This window comes from Notothenia rossii (assembly GCF_949606895.1).
Source record: "Notothenia rossii genome assembly, chromosome: 10".
Lineage (NCBI taxonomy): Eukaryota > Metazoa > Chordata > Actinopteri > Perciformes > Nototheniidae > Notothenia > Notothenia rossii.
This window is the reverse complement of record NC_136908.1, coordinates 40654034-40672758: the sequence shown is the minus strand read 5'-3', so window position 1 is coordinate 40672758 and position 18725 is coordinate 40654034. Positions and strand designations below refer to the sequence as shown.

At 40.1% G+C, this 18725-nt stretch overlaps 1 protein-coding gene and 1 long non-coding RNA gene across 2 annotated transcripts in view; one reads left to right on the top strand and one right to left on the bottom strand.

The window, feature by feature from the left end:
- LOC307022715 (carbonic anhydrase-related protein 10) overlaps positions 1–18725 on the bottom strand; it is a 365049-nt gene that overhangs the window by 19489 nt on the left and 326835 nt on the right. Inside the window, exons 4-5 of the mRNA XM_079655602.1 lie at positions 11478–11663; positions 2443–2538 (exon numbers count right to left, since the gene is read on the bottom strand). Coding sequence (XP_079511728.1) covers positions 2443–2538; positions 11478–11663 — 282 coding nt within the window. The remainder of the gene's footprint in view (positions 1–2442; positions 2539–11477; positions 11664–18725) is intronic.
- Positions 14631–18055, top strand: LOC307022720. Its single transcript, XR_013803485.1, has 3 exons — positions 14631–14670; positions 16136–16215; positions 16751–18055. It is a non-coding gene; the product is annotated as an uncharacterized lncRNA (long non-coding RNA).

Genomic DNA, 18725 nt, shown 5'->3' with positions numbered 1-18725 from the left:
GTAAGATATTATGAATGTGACTGTTGTATGGATCCCCTGCTCTGGGCACCCCTCCTTTAGGACAGCGGTAGCAGCTTTTTGAGTCTCTCTGGTTCTGGAAGTACATTACATTCTGAATAGACAATGTAGGGTGGAGCTCTCTCTATACTCAACACCACATACTGTATAAACAGTAAGATACAAGTGTCCACGAACACACCAGTTAAGGACTTAACTATGGCTCGTGAGGTGCATGTTGCTACAGAACATCCAAATACTGAGCTCAACATGTACAGCTTCCCACTAAATGGATCCATCAATCTGACTTCCTTTATTTGGCAGCAAAGTCTTTATAGTCATCTGCATAACCGAAAAAAAATCATACTTTCTCCAAAATAAATCTGTAATCAGAACTGTTATGTATTATTTTTAATACAATTTAATAATGTAAAGTTTCTGGACATAGAGGCTATCAGCAAAAGGAATTTTTGGTCAAGGACAGGAAGTTATTTACAGGGGAAATGCTTTAGGATTCTACAACACGCTGCTCGTTCCTCACATTATTTTCACAACATAATATTTTCTTTTAGGCAGAACCTCAATGTTCCAACATGGAACACTGGAATCTCTAAATGCTTTCAGATAGTTCAAATGATTTCGACAGCAGTTGTTGGGAGTTGTAATTCAATTCTCTCCATGAAGGCTTTTCACTGGCTTCTACCTTTGGATTTTTATCAAACAACCAGAAAAGTTTGGTTTCTAATTGTCTGTTGTGATGATTCAGGATGAGTTCAACCTGTTAAGCCCTGAGCCTGTTTTTCAGGCCTCAGGCTCAAAAATGACATTCCCAGAACAAATGACCATATCTTCCCTTCTAAAAGCGTTAAATTAATCATATTTTTTCTCAAAGTAATGATAAACCTATGAGTTGAATGTAGAAAAGTCAGAATCAATATAGATGTTTTTTTATTTTAAAGTAAATTCAGATTGAACATAGTAACAGGTAAATTATAGTGTCCGTCCAAAAAAAAAACATTACTTATAGTGAAAACAACCCTTGAATGATGGGATAGTAGACTACAATCTTTAGGAATCCAAACTATAACATATAATAATTACCCTATTAACACAAGTTAAATTTGACCTTTTTAGAGAGATTTGGGTGGATTTTCCATATCTCTGGAACCCATTGGTTGATTTTGATGATTGACGTCTCTTTTTAACCGTTAGAGCCGATAGAATCGTGCAAAAGTTCCTAAAATCCATCTAAACAATAACCATTGGTGAATAGAGTGATGCGCAGCCAGAATGCCCAAAATCGGAAGCTGTAGCACTCTAGTAGCAATCATAATAGCTTTATATGAAAACTCAGTTTTTGCCATAAATATGACGGTGGATTATCCGTAATAATTTCAAAGTGACAGACACATTGGATTAACCTATGGATTAACCTTCAGCAGCGTTTTTATCGTTTTAATGCCATTGAACACAACTTTTGATCAGAACAACAGCTAAGGTAAGACAATGTCCCGTTTTTGCTCCGTAAAACTACGTTGTGTGATGTCTGTGTTTGCTTGTGTTTGTCTGTGCTTGCCTGTTGCGAGTTTTGATCGCACAGTGATAATACCCCTAGAATCTGTGGAATCTCAGTTTGCAAGCTGATATCTTGTTTGTGCAGGTCCGATAAGTAATAAAGTTTCTACCGTGAGTTCTGTGCTGAGTGCGTTAGCATTTTTCTGCTCAGGACTCATTTAGACGCTTCTTGTGAGACTTGTGTTTTATTTCGGTAAAACTGGTTCATATCGTCAGTTAGCTGAGTTTCTTCCCGTTAAGTGGGTATGACACAATAATAGGTTTTTAAATGTTAAGAAGCCCTGAGACACAGTTTCGTGAAAAAAACAGGCGGGGGCTGCCGGGCTTAACAGGTTAATGTCTGGTAAAGACTTCCAACTGTCCAAAAAGGAATGACTTTCTCCAACAACAGACACTGACATTCACTGACTTCACTTCTCCATTGTGCTCATTGATGGAAATACTTGGTTTGTGTTATACTATTAAAATTATGTCTTTGCAAGCAGAGTAACTACTTCTTCAGGCTGTTAATTCCACAACCACACCTACAGCTCTTCACTTCATACACCTCCCACACACTCCTGCTGCTGGGGGGGGGGTTGACCCAGGTCAGCCTTTTCTGTCTCTACGATATGATGGTCCCATTGACATTGGGGAGCTAATTAGCAGTTAGCAGCTGAACTTGGCGCTCTGAGTGCTGAGGATGTCGGCCGCTTCTCTGATCCCTGAGCCTCTCACTGAAGATGGAGACCTCTCACACACTGCCACTGCTACCGCTTACAAGGAGCCAAGCACATTGTTTGGCTCTGCAGGATAATTGGAATATTAATTGTTTGGGATTCGTGGGTTCTTGAGTTTAACATTTAGCAGCTGTAAACACATGAGACTTACCTTCATGAATATTGACACGATGACCAGGCCATTGGGGCTTTTAGCAGCTTCGGTGTAATTTGTGTACAGCTCATGGTTGTAGTGGATCAGTTGAACCTGGAACATGAGGAAAGTAAAATCATCAACAACATTTTGATGGTGGGCACCAGTTGACCCCACAGTGAGTAAAGAATAGTGGAAGCCTTGGAGTTGAGTAGCCTTGTAGGGAATCTATATTATCTCATTCTCATAATCTTTCCCCTCTGCTACATCATGTCAGATGATTTAAAAGGGAAAATCAATACAGGATCAGAAGTCTCCTGTGGATTCACGGAGACACTAATGGAAGGAGGAGGTGAGCGGAACATTTGTGTACTCGGAGCAGATGTGGACAGAAATAATAAGAGGGACATAAAGAAGCGAGGATACTTTCATCGGTGGATCTAAGGCCAGCCTGCTCTCATAGCATGAGCAACATGTCTCACTGAGGCAGATTCATCCTCCGCTGTGACACTCTGCCTTTCATGATGCTGGACGCAACATTTAACTGGAAACTGCTGAAAGAGGAAGCTCGCTTTTAAAGGCTGTTTTGACAAAGAGTAAATGTAGCTGAAAGCCAGCAAGAGGAATCTGTACATATGTATTTTTGAAGTATTTTATATTTTTGTGGACATTTGACACCTGGAACAGTAGATCAACAGGAAAGGGAGGAAGATTTAACACATTTAACGGGACACAACATTCACAACCGATCGTGACCGAGGAATGCATATCATGAAAGTTACGGTGCTTATTAAGCATTTTGGAACTTATGTGGTAACTTGCCAAAGTGCTTTGCTTTGTACGTTCATCAGTATAATAATCAAAAGGAGAAATATGAACGTTAGTTATAAAATAAAGTCTCACAGTGTTTACTGAGCTGTGTGGGGTTTGTTAAACTTTTAAAAACTGTTTGAATGGTGATATACACATGAAAGGTTAAGGCCTCACAAGTTTATAATGAAGACATTTGTATTGCTTTTAAAATCTTTTCATACAGTCATACGGATCATGTGGATTAATTTGTGCGGACCGGTGGGGGGGGGGGGGCCTTTTATTTAAATTTTGAAGAATATATGTGTTCCCTCCAAAGGAAGGTTCTTTAAAATAAACATGGTTATAGTTTAAGGTTATTGTCATATAACATGTTTTTATAACCCATTCTATAACCCATGCTGATCGACACTGCCAGACTTTGAATATGAAGGCAGTAAATACTGTACTTCAAGCACAACGGGCTGGTAATGATTTCGGATGTTTCTCTCACGCGTTCTCCCCCTGCATCCATAAGTGCCTCATCTTCACTCATCGGCAAAGGGCTTGGCATGCACTGTACTGAAGGATATACATAAACAAATGTAAGAGGAGAGTAATTATGAAATGCTCGATTGGGGAAGCACAGAGCGACAGAACATCTATAAATGCAATCAAGGCGAGAGAGGAGGTGATTAGAGCCCCGCGCTGATCTGATTAGATTTTTAGGTGAGAGCGTCAGAGGCAGCCAATGTAAATCATCCACACTCCCTCTATGACAAATTGCACAAAGTTTGCTGCTAGTGGGCAATAAAAGGTTAGAGTGGGCCATAATAAAATGAGAGTGTGCCAAACGGAGAAGAAAGAAGGACGAGATGCAGAACAGAAGATGGAGAAAATAGAGGTGGTAATTAGCTCCAGGAAGAGATGAAATAGAGGCCTGCTGCAGCACATCGTTCATCACACACACACACACACACACACACACACACACACACACACACACACACACACACACACACACACACACACACACACACACACACACACACACACACACACACACACACACACACACACACACACACACACACACACACACACACACACACACACACACACACACACACACACACACACACACACACACACACACACACACACACCTCCACCCATCTGAGGCTACACTAACACTCTGTTCCTGTTCCCACTGAGCAGACTGTATGAAGGCAGAGATACAAACAGGTTATATAATAGGGTGTGACAGTTACTACAAATTAGGGTCTGGGTCCAATCACACTTCATCTAATCAGAATGCTCTGTAGAATCTACTTATCACATCCAATGGCAGGCTGTGGTAGTAACTGGATAAGCAGTGCATAACTGGGATAGAACATATATATACAGTTAAAGGGACTCACTGACAAAACTAAATAACATTTGCAATAACTAGGCTAAACTTACTGCTCTTAAGATTAATTTGATAAAAACCATGTAAAAGCTTCCATCTGTTTATTCAAGAGAACATTTCATACTTATTTATAAGTATCCTAAAAAGACTTGAGTAATATATCGCTCAGAGCTCCACGACTCATTGTGAGACCTGCCTTTATCTATATGTAGTGTCTGATGCTCCTTGAATGACTTTGGTTAAATAAATGTACTGATGTGTAAAACACCTGCATTTTGTGACATTTTCACAAATATTTTGACATGTTACAGTAGGAAAAAATCCTTTATGTATACAATAACATAATGATGTCTGAACTCTGCTCCAGTAGATAGACCAGGGGTCGGCAACCCGCGGCCCACGGGCCGCATGCGGCCCTTTAAGCCCTCTGCTCTGGCTCCCTTGAGCTTAGACAAAAATAAGAAGGAAATCAAATAAAGGTATTTGTAGGACTATTTAAATGTTGTTGCATGGTTGAAAATGTTCCGTATCTTGTATTTTGAGGTGATACTGTGACACATAAATAAAAAACAAAACGGTTTTAATTAGGTCAACTAAAATATGCGTCACATCCTGCTACGGTCCCGCGCGAGCGCCTTTTCTTGGAGGCGAATAACCTGACCCCCGGCTCGATGAGCGAACTATGGATAAATCAAAGAAAAGTACCGGAAGAACACAGGATTTAATTCTGTGTGGACAGAGTTATATGCTTTCACAGCAAACGATGCTGGTTTACCGGTATGTTTGATATGTAGAGAGAAGTTGTCAACGGTAATGCAGCCTTTACGTATCGAGGAACAACAAGGGAGAGGAAGACAGCTGACAATCTTCAGTCATAATTCAATGGGGTATGTAATTTATTTCAGAAAACACTTTTTGTTATATTCCATGGAATGCTCTTAATGTCCCGATAGCAATGAATATATTAAATGATTTGACAATAAATACATACAAAAATGTAATCTGTGGAAGCCGTAGCACTGTAAAAAGCATAACCAATCATTTTAGCCGGCCCGGCTAAAATAACTGGATGGCCTAACTGCCTGTCAGCCTTCCATCTGTGCACAAACTTATCTAGTGGACTGGCCTCATTGATGATGCGCGTTCGTGTGTGTTGGAGGAGGCATATTTTTTCCGGTTGTGTATTTTCAAATTCTGGTTTCTCCATTCTTACCTACCCTACCTTTAACTCTTTTTAGGGTGCAGCTATATGTTTTATTTATTTCAAAGTGGGCCCATTTTAATAAGATTTTTTTTCCTTCAAATGTGCAGAGGACTCCTCAAGTGCTGTGTTTAATTTATTTTAAAGTAGGCCTGTGTATTATTTGTAATTCTCCTTATAGGAGTTCTTTGTTTCTTATTAGAGGTTAATAGTTTTATATAATGTAATAAATAGCCTAATAAATGCAAAAAAAATGTAGTTTTTGTCTGATATAGCAATAAATACAACTTTATTAGCTATCAAGCTATGAAATACGTTTTGCGGCTCCAGACAAAAAAATGTTTGGGAAAAAGGAGCAAAATGGCTCTTTTGATCAAAAAGGTTGCAGACCCCTGAGATAGGCAGAGCCATACATTTGATTATTAATGTTACCAAATGTATTTGTTCCTACTTGCTATTGGAATGAATATGATCTGTGATTTGCTGCATACCAATCGTACTTTGGGTCATGTTAGCACGGGCTAATCATCTTTGTCAACCTTTCTTGTGTTCTTTCTTTAACACGTAATGAAGGTTATTAAGCGTTTTAGCTCCTGTGTTGTTAATATTGACAGCCATTTCCTCTATGAAGTAAACCAGCCTCCCTGTCTGTATTCTCGTGCTATCCTCCCCGGACTGTGAGACAGACTCGGAGGAGCACAGGGAAGTCAGTATTATTTATGAAGCAGGGTATAGAAAGTACATTTTTTAAATGAAAATACTATTTATTTACTTTTACAAATAGTGAGCAGCTGGGCAGCTGTAGCATGTGTATTGCACATTGGACGTTGGTTGGACTCTGTCTCACAGGCAGGTTGCAGTGTAACATCAGTCATTTCAAATGGCGTGCTCAAAGAGAGAAAGGTAGACAGCGAAAACAGAGCATTTAATGACATTTTCTCTTAATGGACCTCTTTGAAATGCAATTGAATGCCCCTGCATTATAGCAACAACAACAATAATGATAATAATAGCAATAATAATTGGGAGGGGGGGCACGGCTGTTCTTATGTTCTCTGAGGGGAGGCTCACCTTCCCACACTTTGAAAACCCCTAGTGTATAGGCTGCTGCTGGATATACTAAGTGTCAGGTAGCTTTTCCTATCAATACAATATCTTCTGATTCTAAATATCTTGGATTCTTCTTTTCTAACGTTACATTGCTCTTGTAACTTATAAAGGCCTGTACTAAGACTTATTTATATTTAAGTCTAATGGCTCTTCACTGTGATGCTGATCTTTGGGCAGCACCAAGTTTCTCACACTGGCTTTAGGACAACACTGCATGGGATAAGAAAGGGTCACTGTTCTCACTCTGGACTGTGTATGTGTGGGAGGGGGGGGGGGGGGGGTCATGACAGCCTCTTTATGGCATGATGGCTGGCCTGGCCCGGGTGGGCAGGGAAATAGGAAGACAGCAAGTCGATAGCGTTCAGCGCTAACGGGGAGAGGGGCTTTAAACGCGCTGGGCTGGAAATGATGCTCTTCATCTCCACCCCCCCCCCCCCCCCCCTCCTTCAGATGAACTGGAGCGTAGATCCATAAACTAACAAACGGGCCAGGCCTGCCCCCCCCCCCACACCACACTGTGATAAAGACACCTGGCTCCTTATGTGCATGTGTTGCTGGTCAGAGCTCATCTGTGCTAATGCTCAGCCATGTTACAATTGAAATGATCATAATCAGAACACGAGTTCTTCATTTGTTTATTCCAGCATGTTTGTTCGCTCCAGGACGTACAGAGATGTTTTGATGTGATTTTAACCGTGCCACAATTAGCACTCGACATCGCTTTGAAATAACATGGACTTTATTAAAGATTAATGGTAATTATGGGAAACAAAACACATCTAAAGCTCTGTGACCAATATTCTGTGATATTAGCTTCATGTGATTTTCCCTGTTTGAATAGGGATTCATCTGATTGGTTGGATTTGAGATGTGTGGAAATGTATAATGCCAGTCTTTCTAAACATTAACATATGAAATATGGTGAATCTTTTAACACTATATCATTTGTATTTTATTTGTATTTGTATTATTATTATTTTATTTGTATTGTTATTATTATTATTATTATTGTTTTTAAGTGCATCATTTACATGTATTGTTGTCCATAATCATGTTGTTTCATCATGCCATTGCAAATGGGCTCTAAATGTAGCAGTGGCTCAGGGAGAACAATGTGTTGATTATCTATGTGTTGAAGTCAGCTTACTGTGATGTCCTTTAATGAACCAAAATTAAAATAAAACACGTTGGTGTTAGAAGTCTATCAGATTGTATAGGGGTCGGAGGATCAGAGTGTATAATCAGAGGATAACTCGATGTGGTTTTATCAGTGTATAAAAACAACCCGCTGAAGAAGTGAATAAGGGATAAGGAATGATATCTGGAATATTTTAGCACTTATTAAAAGACCAAGGTGTTTCATTTTCAGATTAGACTGTGAAGTAGCAGCCTTTGCACATTTTGTTTGGTTTGTTTCACAAATTCTTTGAGGGAAAATGTCCATATTTTGTCTAAGTCGTGGAATGAATTGTGGCAACCTTACCTTGAATTACTATAAAGCATTGCTTTGACCATACTGTGTTCCTTTACATATTAAAGGGTGATTCTTATTCAGGTTTCATTCAAATTGGGTCGTTAGTTTGGCCATGATTCCGATCAGCAATCATTATAGCCACATTTCAAACTGATCTGAGAAGAGAAAAAGGCGTCAGCTTGGACACACAGCGGGAGAGAGAGAGGAGAGTTGTGATGATCACTGATCATGAGGATGAGTTAATACCTCTAAATGTTAAACATATATCAGAGACTTCCTTCAACTGCATACGCTCAACTGATAAGAACATCCGTCTGTTCCATGTGCCTGTGTAGAGATCTCATGTTGCCATGACGATGTGATTTTGTGAGCACTTCTACTTTTATGTCAGGGACGGATAATAAATCATATGAATACCGATGGATGTGTGTATTGGATAAGACATGGAATAACATCGATGCACTGCTTCATCCAACAAAGTCTGCTTTCGTGTTGACTTATTATTCTTCCCCTGAGGTGCGCTTAATGTGACATGTGTGCATGTGTGCATGTGTGTGTTTGTACAGTAATGTCTATGTGTGTGCAAAGGGGAGTGACATGCACACACACACACACACACACACATGCACACGCACACACGCACGCGCGTGCGCACAAACACACACACACACACACACACACACACACACACACACCACAGCATGACACAAGATGTATGAAAGGGTGAATTGAAGATGTACGCGTTGGAGAGCTAATTCCCCCCCCTCCCCTCCTCCACCCACAGGCTGCTGTTTCATAAGGATACTTTGCTTACAAAAGTTGTAATATGTTTCTCTTTGTTCACGTTTCAAGGACAGGCAGAGCCACCGCTCATCGGCAGGCGGGGGCGGAGGAAGCCAGAGTGAGCAGAGAAAGAGGGAGATATTCAGCCTTTTCGATTATGAAACATCTTATTGGACCTTGAAGCCTCAGAGAGGTGGGGGAGGGCTATCGGGGGAGTCGGCGGGGGAGGAGGGGGATGTTTTCTCGTTGCCGTTTCACTCAGAAACAGTGGTTTCAGTGAGGAGGAACAGGCAGAAGGGAATTGGATGTTAAAAAAAGACAGCGTGTCCCACCTTTCAGCCTTTACCTGAGGCTCATCAGCTCAGAGACTCACCTGTCTGTGGAGACAGTGTTTCCTCTAAGAAAGCAAATACTGTCAGTCCATCAATTTATAATTGTGCGGAATCCAAACATAATAAATTGTGTCAGTCTTTGTCATATTATTATTATACTCCAATAATTGATAGAGAATGTTGGTGTATCTATAGATATTTAATTGTAAACTAAAACATATAAAAAATAAACTATAAAGACAGAAAGACTGCAACGTTTTTTTTATTTGATTAGAAATGGAAATTAAGAACATTTATTGGCATTAGGTAATTTCAATATGGCAAATAATTACCTGTAAATGGACATATTTATTGAAGGACTTTTCCTAAATACTTTGACCAAAGAGATTTCGGTCAGGCTGCGGCCAGACTGTAACAGCCTGAGAGGAAGAACCCAGGGCAAAGTACATTTGTGTACCTATATAAAGATGTCCTGTCTTCTGTTTTTTGTCTTGGATTATTTCAGTGGTGGATATTAAATAAATAAAAAATACACCCTAAAACGAAATAATATAAAGTAAATTAGAAAATCCCTTAAAGGTGGGGTAGGTAATTTTGGAGAAACCAGCTCGAGTGCGCTAGAATTTGAAAATACATAGCCGGAAAAAATCTGCCACTTCCTTACAGAGCCCCTCCTCCAACACACATTAATGCGCACATGACCAATGAGGGCACGAGATAAATTTGTGCACAGATGGAAGGCTGACAGGCAGGTAGGCCATCCAGTTATTTTAGCCGGGCCGGCTCAGATGATTGGTCGTGCTTTTTACAGTACTACGGCTACCACAAATGAAATTTTTTAATGAATCTTTTGTCAAAGCACTTAAGATATTCATTGCTATCGGGATGTTAAGAGCATTCCATGGAATATAACAGAGTTATAAAGTAACTGAAGCTGCAAAACAAAAGGAGCCAAGTAGCCATACCTCAAGTATCACTTAAGTACAACCATTGAGTAAATGTACTTCATTATATTCCCCCACTGGATTTAAGTTTTCAGTCTACAGTTAAAGACATGTAGAAATGACTCCACAACCTTTCCCTCCTGTTGCCTGAGGGATGCAGAGTGCAACGAAGCAACAGTGTGACATCACATTTCCAATCTCAGCTGCTAATCTTCAGAGCTCCTCTGCTCCAACATAGTATTAACCCGCAAACAGCAAATCCGTGAAGGCAAGGGAGGAATACAAAATAAAACCCCTGGAGGGAGCCTCAACACACTGTTGTGTGTGTGTGTGTGTGTGTGTGTGTGTGTGTGTGTGTGTGTGTGTGTGTGTGTGTGTGTGTGTGTGTGTGTGTGTGTGTGTGTGTGTGTGTGTGTGTGTGTGTGTGTGTGTGTGTGTGTGTGTGTCTTTCAGGCTTGTGTTACAGCTCTATCCACCCCAAAGCACACAGTAAACATTTGTTTCATTATGATTTGAATATCAGCTCTCAGACTGAGGGAGGATAAATGATTAGCATTAATTATAATACATTTGCCTGTCAAGACTGCAATTACTTTGTTGCCACACAAATTGGTTATTCATGTAATGCAGCAGAGTGACTCATGATTCTGTTGGAACAATCAAAGCCGGGGAAGCTAATTGTTCTACTCGTCAACATTTAAAATGGCAGAGTGTGTGTTCAGCTACCATCGTGTGTGTGTGTGTGTGTGTGTGTGTGTGTGTGTGTGTGTGTGTGTGTGTGTGTGTGTGTGTGTGTGTGTGTGTGTGTGTGTGTTTGAGAGTTGAATGTTTAACTGACATCTCCAAGACAAGTTAGTTCCTGCTGAAAGCGCTGATGCAGATCTTGTGAAAACTCATTCAGAGCGTCACATGGTTCTCTGCAGATTGTGGTTCATAAGGAGTGAAATGTTCCATCAAAGGATGCATGAGGTCTGACCACATTGTGTGTTACTGCAGGTGTGAGGCTCACCTCTCCGGAGAAGCCCTGTCCATTCAGCAGGTGTTCAGAACCCTGGCCGTCCTCGCTGCCAAAGTGTAGCCGGATCTCTTCCAGACGATGGCTGTACGTCATCGGGCCCCCGGAGATGTTCACCAGATGCTCCTTGTCCAATCGCAGAGAGACGTGGCGGCCCGTGTTGTACATCGTCCCTCCCACCTGCACAAGAAGAGAGGAAGAGACATTGATCATACGAGAATATACACATATTTAATCAGAATCAGGAGAAACACATTATGAACAAACACTTCTTTATAAAACCTTACAGTCCAAGAAAAATATTTATGAAAGAGCAAACATGAGGCCATGTGACAGGAAACGCAGCACATTCACAGGAAGGTACATTAACTCACTGTGTTTGTTTAACTCAAGTAGTACACAGACTGCAACCGGGTCTCATATGATGTTTTACTGACAAACAGATAGACAGAGAGTTAAGGGTTAACTGTACAGTCTCTGTGACAGTGGCCGAGTTGAGTCAGTCATTTTGTTTCAAACTGACTCTGGTCCGTCTGTAACACAGTGTTCTTTAAAGTCAGGCTCTAGCATATGTTGAGTGTGCTACATTTAAATAGGATCCCTTATATTGTTCATTCATCTGTTTTTTTCTCCAGCTTTTAACAGAATGGACTTTTGATTCCTTCTTCCAGATTTCATCTCCAGGTTAATGATGAGTCTGAAGTTGGACTCTCCCACAAGCATAAACATATGCAGCATAATAGTTACCAATACTTAATGACAAAAAAGTAAAGAAAAATATAATAAAATGAAGCCCTGCCAGCTTAATCAACTCGTCCTTTTGTATACTTAAAGCTTTCAATGCAATAAAGCATGAGGTCCGTCTCTACTGGGGCCGGCAGGTGCAAACGCTCTACAACGGTTCAAAAAAAATTCCCATTAGGACAAACGCCCTGCAGTTACAAAAACGATGCAAATATAAAAACTCAAATGTGCAAAAACACATGAAAATGAAGAAACTTCTCCACAACCTGACAACACATGCAGCATTTGGAAAACATTCACCAACCTGAGGAAACATGCGCAGAGTTTAATAAAAGCATGCAGAAACCAAACGCTGCAAATACAAAACGCTTCAAGACGCTCAAAACACAACGGAGACCAGGGGACACTTAAGAGTGACGCACACAGCTGGGAGACCAGGGGACACTAAAGAGTGACGCACACAGCTGGGAGGCTATGGGACACTAAAAGGTGACGCATACAGCTGGGAGACCAGGGGACACTAAAGGTGACGCACACAGCTGGGAGACCAGGGGGCACTAAAAAGTGATGCACACAGCTGGGAGAACAGGGGGCACTAAAAAGTGACGCGCACACAGAGGGGACCATAGTGGGATAATGCGGTTGGCCTACTGTCAAAGTTGTTGGAAACGTTCCTAAAATGTATGTTTTGTTGGGTTATTTTAACAATGTGCTCACATGACTCCTTCCGATATTATTGCAGATCTGCTCTAAGTTAGCTAGCTAACGTAGCTAACCAATATACTGACAAACAAGTACAGTTATGAGACACACTAACTAAACAACAAACACAGCTTTTTGATACTGGACGAACAGAACTGCAGCCTGAAAATCACCATAACATTTTAAACCATGCCTAAGTCGCAATGATTTGATATTTTAAAAAACAATAATAATAATTGTTCAGGGTTTTTCTTTTCCTTTCTATGTTTTCCTATTATAGACATGTCTATAATGCATGTGCACATGCATTTCCAAACATTTGGTCTACCTATACTGTAAATGTATTATCTCTTCGATTTACACACGGCATCTATTGCACGTCTGTCCGTCCTGGGAGAGGGATCCCTCCTCTGTTGCTCTCCCTGAGGTTTCTCCCATGTTTCCCTTTAAACTGTGGGGTTTTCTCTGGAAGTTTTTCCTTGATGTGAGGGTCAAAGGACAGAGGGTGTCGTATTGTCATACTGATATTCTGTACAAACTGTGAAGCCCACTGAGACAAATGTAACATTTGTGATATTGGGCTATATAAATAAACATTGATTGATTGATTGATTGATGTTTCTTTTCATGGCTCTGTTGTTTAAGTTATCTTGATAAGCATTTTTTGGTTTTGCTTGTGTGGGCATGTGGGCATGTGGAGGGAGGGAGTGGGGAGTTTAGAGAGTGTACTGTGATATTACAATGTAAATGAAATGCATCGATTGGTGTACACTATAATGAAATAAAAAGACTGAAAACAAAAAACAAAAACAATAATAACCAAACTTTCTACCTGTTAATAATTTGTTGGTAAACGGGTTTGTTGGAACACAAACAAATTGCTCAGACATTTTTACTGTAGGCTTATTTCTTGTCAAAAACAAGATCTCACACAAATGTTTGCCACATAAAAGGATGTTTACTATTTTGTGAAATATTTAACAACTATGATTTAAAACGTTTCGGAACCAATATTAATGAATGCTATTGGAGTATCTCTGTCATCAGTTTTCAGGTTGATGGAGCAGTGAATCATGTGGTAGTAAGAGCTTTAAAACCAAGTGAGGAGACCGTCTTCTGAAGTCTCTTCAGCTACACGAGCGTTGGTTTAAATAATAAGGAGATGCTGCTGTCTATGAAGGTAGATATGGTGCAAAATGCGAGAGCGTGTAAAACCTGATGTGAGTACTTGCAGAAAAAAAATCTGAGCTTGTGTGCATACATTTAAACTTGTATAAAATATCCACGTAACTGTGAACCAAATGTACACTTGTATAAAATATCCACGTAACTGTGAACCACATTTGAAGTCACAGAAGAAAAAAAAATGTTTTGTAGCTTGTAGAAAAAAAATGAACTTAGTTATGAAATATTCACTTGCAGAAAAATACATATTTTTTAAATATATTTTCCATTACAACTGCAACTTGGTTATTACAACCTCTCAAATCAGTCATTACAACTTCACGAATCTGCTCTGTGGCAGTATAAATCGACGAATCTGCGGTCTTGACTTTTGCTACACTTCTTGCGATAAATGTGTCGCAAAAGTAATTTTCACCTGTAGATCAGCTGTAGATGTGGGGGGAGGGAGGGGGGTTGGAGCGAAGGGGCGGAGCTATCAGAACGACGAGGCTTGACTGTGGGGCTGCGGCTGCGGTTGTGTCGCTACCAGTCCGCTGACATGGCGCGTCAATCAACGGTAAGTTTTGCCCATTACTTGCCCAGTATTACTTTTAATATTATCATCGTGATTGAGGATTCAATCCGCTTTGAAGACCACCGTTTTATATTGTGCAGTTTAGCGGCAAAATAACGCCAGTTAGCCAGCTAACGCTAGCTTTGTTGAGTTTATGCTAGCTAAACAAGTAGTGGTTGTAGTCTACAGCAGTAATTCATATATTATAGCCTACTGCTTTGGCACTAACGGTGGTGTTCTTAAAGCCTTTGTAAATTATCCATGCTATTTTCTATTTAGCTAACGTCGAAGTAGTGTATGTGAAATCAACCTCACAATAAGATGTGTGTATATTACAATTATTAATGTCATATTTCAAGATGGTTATTAGATATTACAATATGGTAAGTAACGCGTTACTGTAACGCCGTTATTTTTGGCAGTAACTAGTACTCTAACGCGTTATTTTTTTAATTCAGTAACTCAGTTACCGTTACTACATGGTGCGTTACTCCGTTATTTTTTTTATATAGTCTCGGCTCCCAGACGTTGGTGAGCGGCGCCAACAGCGAGGCGAACAGAGATGAGAACTGTACTTAAGTACAGTACTTGATTAAATGTACTTAGATACTTCCTGTGTCACATGCGGAGACGCGCTGTGGGCGTGTGTGTGTTTACTAACAAGACTATCATGGCGGCTGCGGAGCTCAAGTCGAGTTTCTCCGCCTGGAGATATTCTCACTATTTCACTTTTGTCGAGCACAAAGAAAAGAACGTTTTAGTTAAATGTAAGTTGTGTCTTGGCGGGTCAAAGATCCTATCTACTGCCCAAAACAGCAATTCAAATATGTTGAAACATCTGCAGAAACAACATGCTGGGACGAAACTAGTAGCCTAGCTAAGACCACAGACCCAGACTCATCCGACGCCACTCCACCTCCACCTAAGCAACAGCGGCTGGATTTTAACCGAGGGACTGCTAGCCAGGGAAAAGTTGATAAAGCCATTGCACGGTATGATGTAGAACACATGCAGGATATTTCTACTCTTTCTATTGTTATTTCTTGATCAACAGATTGTATTATTCTCCAATGCAATAACAGTACTGAAATGAAGGCTATAAGGGCATTAATGGGAGCTCTTTTTTAAGTAACTAATGCGTTACTTATGGGTGTAAGTAATCAGTAAAGTAACTGAGTTACTTTTGAAATGAAGTAACTAGTAATGGTAACTAGTTACTGGTTTTCAGTAACTAGCACAACACTGGTCATATCTGAAGAACAAACCCAAACCTTGTTGTTTTTATTAATTGCATTACCAAATGGGTATCAAATAAACAGTAAGCATTGGTAACACAACTTCCAAAGATACAGTAAAATAAAAAGGACCCTGACTCGGACAATACACAATCCAACATGTTCAACAGAAGAGAATCAGTTATATTATTTGTACACATGGTATTTTACATATATATAGCTGTTTGTTTAAGGTGTCCAGGTGATGCAGACAGGCTGGACCAGAGAGTGAGAGACAGAACTGGACTCCTCACAGCAGTGAACTTCAGCACAGGTACAAATAAAAAAATGTCATACTGTACAAAGAATCAAGAAAGATATTGGTTTACATAAATGAAGTATTGACTTTAATACACTGATATACATTCCATTAAACAATACTAAATCACCTACACATCAGTGAAGTTGAGGGTTTTTTCCATGCAAAAGTTACATTTAGATGTTAACAAGCAATATGATTTTGTCAGCTTTCTAATTTAATGTATTGAAGGCAAAGATATTTAACACATAGTGAGAACTGCTACTATTTATCTCTCAATATTGTCTGTAAAAAACGTGGTAAAAGTTATTCTTTCAGTGAGACAACAAAGCAAGCTTCTACAGTTGCACTACGTTTTGTAACAGTTAAATATTATTTTGATAATAAAATATATTTCAATGTTGATGAATTTCATACTGTTCATTCATAATCTGATCACAATTACAAAATAATTATATCTACAGCCCCTAAACACACAAACACACCGCTTTCATAAATAACACACTTGTTCTGCAATAATATGTTTTATGTTTCCTGTCATTTTTGTGAGGAAAGGACATGCCTGAAAGACACGACTCAACATGTTCTCCTTCTCTGAGGGTCAAGAAAAACATCCTAGAGGAAAATTAAAAGCTGATTTTATGAGATTTTAAGACCAGTACAGGACATTCACTAAGAAACTACTTTTATTGTGAAAACAAAGACCTGCAGACCGAATATTTTTGTAGTCTATCAGGACCATCATTTGTTTGGGACGCTGCCTGCACCTCAGGGAAGGGGTGGTTGTAGTCAGGCTTATACAGTGTGGCGAAAAACATAGTCAGCTGATCAGTGCTTGAATTGGGCCGGTACTCACCGGTACGCAGTACCGGCACTTCTGATTTTTACCCATGTGGTACCGGCACTTCTTACTGAGTACCGGCAAGGTGCCGGTACTCAGTAAAATGCCGGTACTCAGCCGCCGGCAATATACGTATATATTGTAAACGCAACGCAGCGCAAATGTGGGTCTGACTCTGCCTCACAGAGGGTGACTGGCTGTCTACATGACGTGGCCTGCCGACATTGCCACTTTCATACAGATCATACTAATGCCCTCGATTGGTCTCTGTGTGTCATTCAAGCTCGGGAGGGTGTGTGTTGGTGTATGTGTGGCGCGAGCGAGCGAGAAAGCGCGCGTACCGGTTACGTGTATTGTTGTTAGCATCTGGTGCTAGCTAGCTGCGCTAACGGATATAAGGAGCTTTTTCAACAACAAGGTGGAGGGAGAGTCCTTTGCTGTCAGACTGAGAGGCTGATAACTACAGCTCTGGTGAGGTAAATTACTCTCTTGAGTCTTTAGATAGTTAACTTAGTTTAAGTTATCTCAGTGGGTCTCAAACGGTTCGGTCACCATCTATGTAAACACATATTTCCATTTGAGGGGGTAGTGATGAGTAAAATATGCATGAATAATACAAACAAAATGTTATCTAGGTGAAAAAAGGTAAGATAAACTTGTTGAGAGCTAAAACTAGTCTTTGCTGTTGCCTCAAAGAGGAGCAGGGGGGAGAGGAGGGAGACAGGAGAGGCCGATTCAGGAGCCCAGACACACTCACAACTATAAATGAACCAAAAACAAATAAATAAACAAGTTTCAATGTTTTTTCATATTGGATATTGTATGTTATTGGTTATGGCCATGTACTTATGATTTTATGATTATTTAAATGTAGGCCTATACATTTTTGTTTCATATGGGTGTAGTCTCTTTATTTCCCCCGCAAAATGCACCAGATTGATGCATTTAAGTCCAACATTTAAAAAAAAATCTTACCGGGGGAGCATGCCCCCGGACCCCCCTATAGGATTTGAGGCCCGGCCCCACTGTTCCCAAATAGATTTGCAATTTTTTTTAAATAGTAATCCATCTCCATATGTTTCTTTTTGGGTAGTAGATTTAAACTAGAGGGCTATCACTTTGTGCAGCAACGCTATTGACAAATAAATCCAGCAAAATGGCACAGGTAGTGGCCTCAGGGACGAGGAGTCATTTAACCAGCCAGTAGGAGTCAAGCTTTACTTTCTTTTATATCCATAAAGAAAAAGTAAATCTGTTTACAGTTGTTTCATTATGGATGTTGAGAGGTATCCATATATCTCTTCATTTTGCTCTCAAAGTGCACCAGATTGATGCATCTAACTTCAATATTTAAAAAAAAATGTTCCCCCCCCTAGACTAGAGGGTGTCAGGTCCACTCCCCACTTATAAAAATAGCACTTTACCACTGCACCCCCTCTAATCTCAGATGCACCCTGAGTCATTTTGTTTAAGTACAGTGAGCCTTTCTAAAATATACAGTAAAGAGACAAACCCACCAGCATTATAGGATATACTATGACTTTGTGCCAAATACTTGTTGCTGATTTAGAGTACTGGCACCTTTTTTATTCCAATTCAAGCACTGCAGCTGATGGGATGCATCTATTTCCACATCTACACTCCATCAGCTGATTATTTCTATTTGCCTCACTTTATGAGCTTC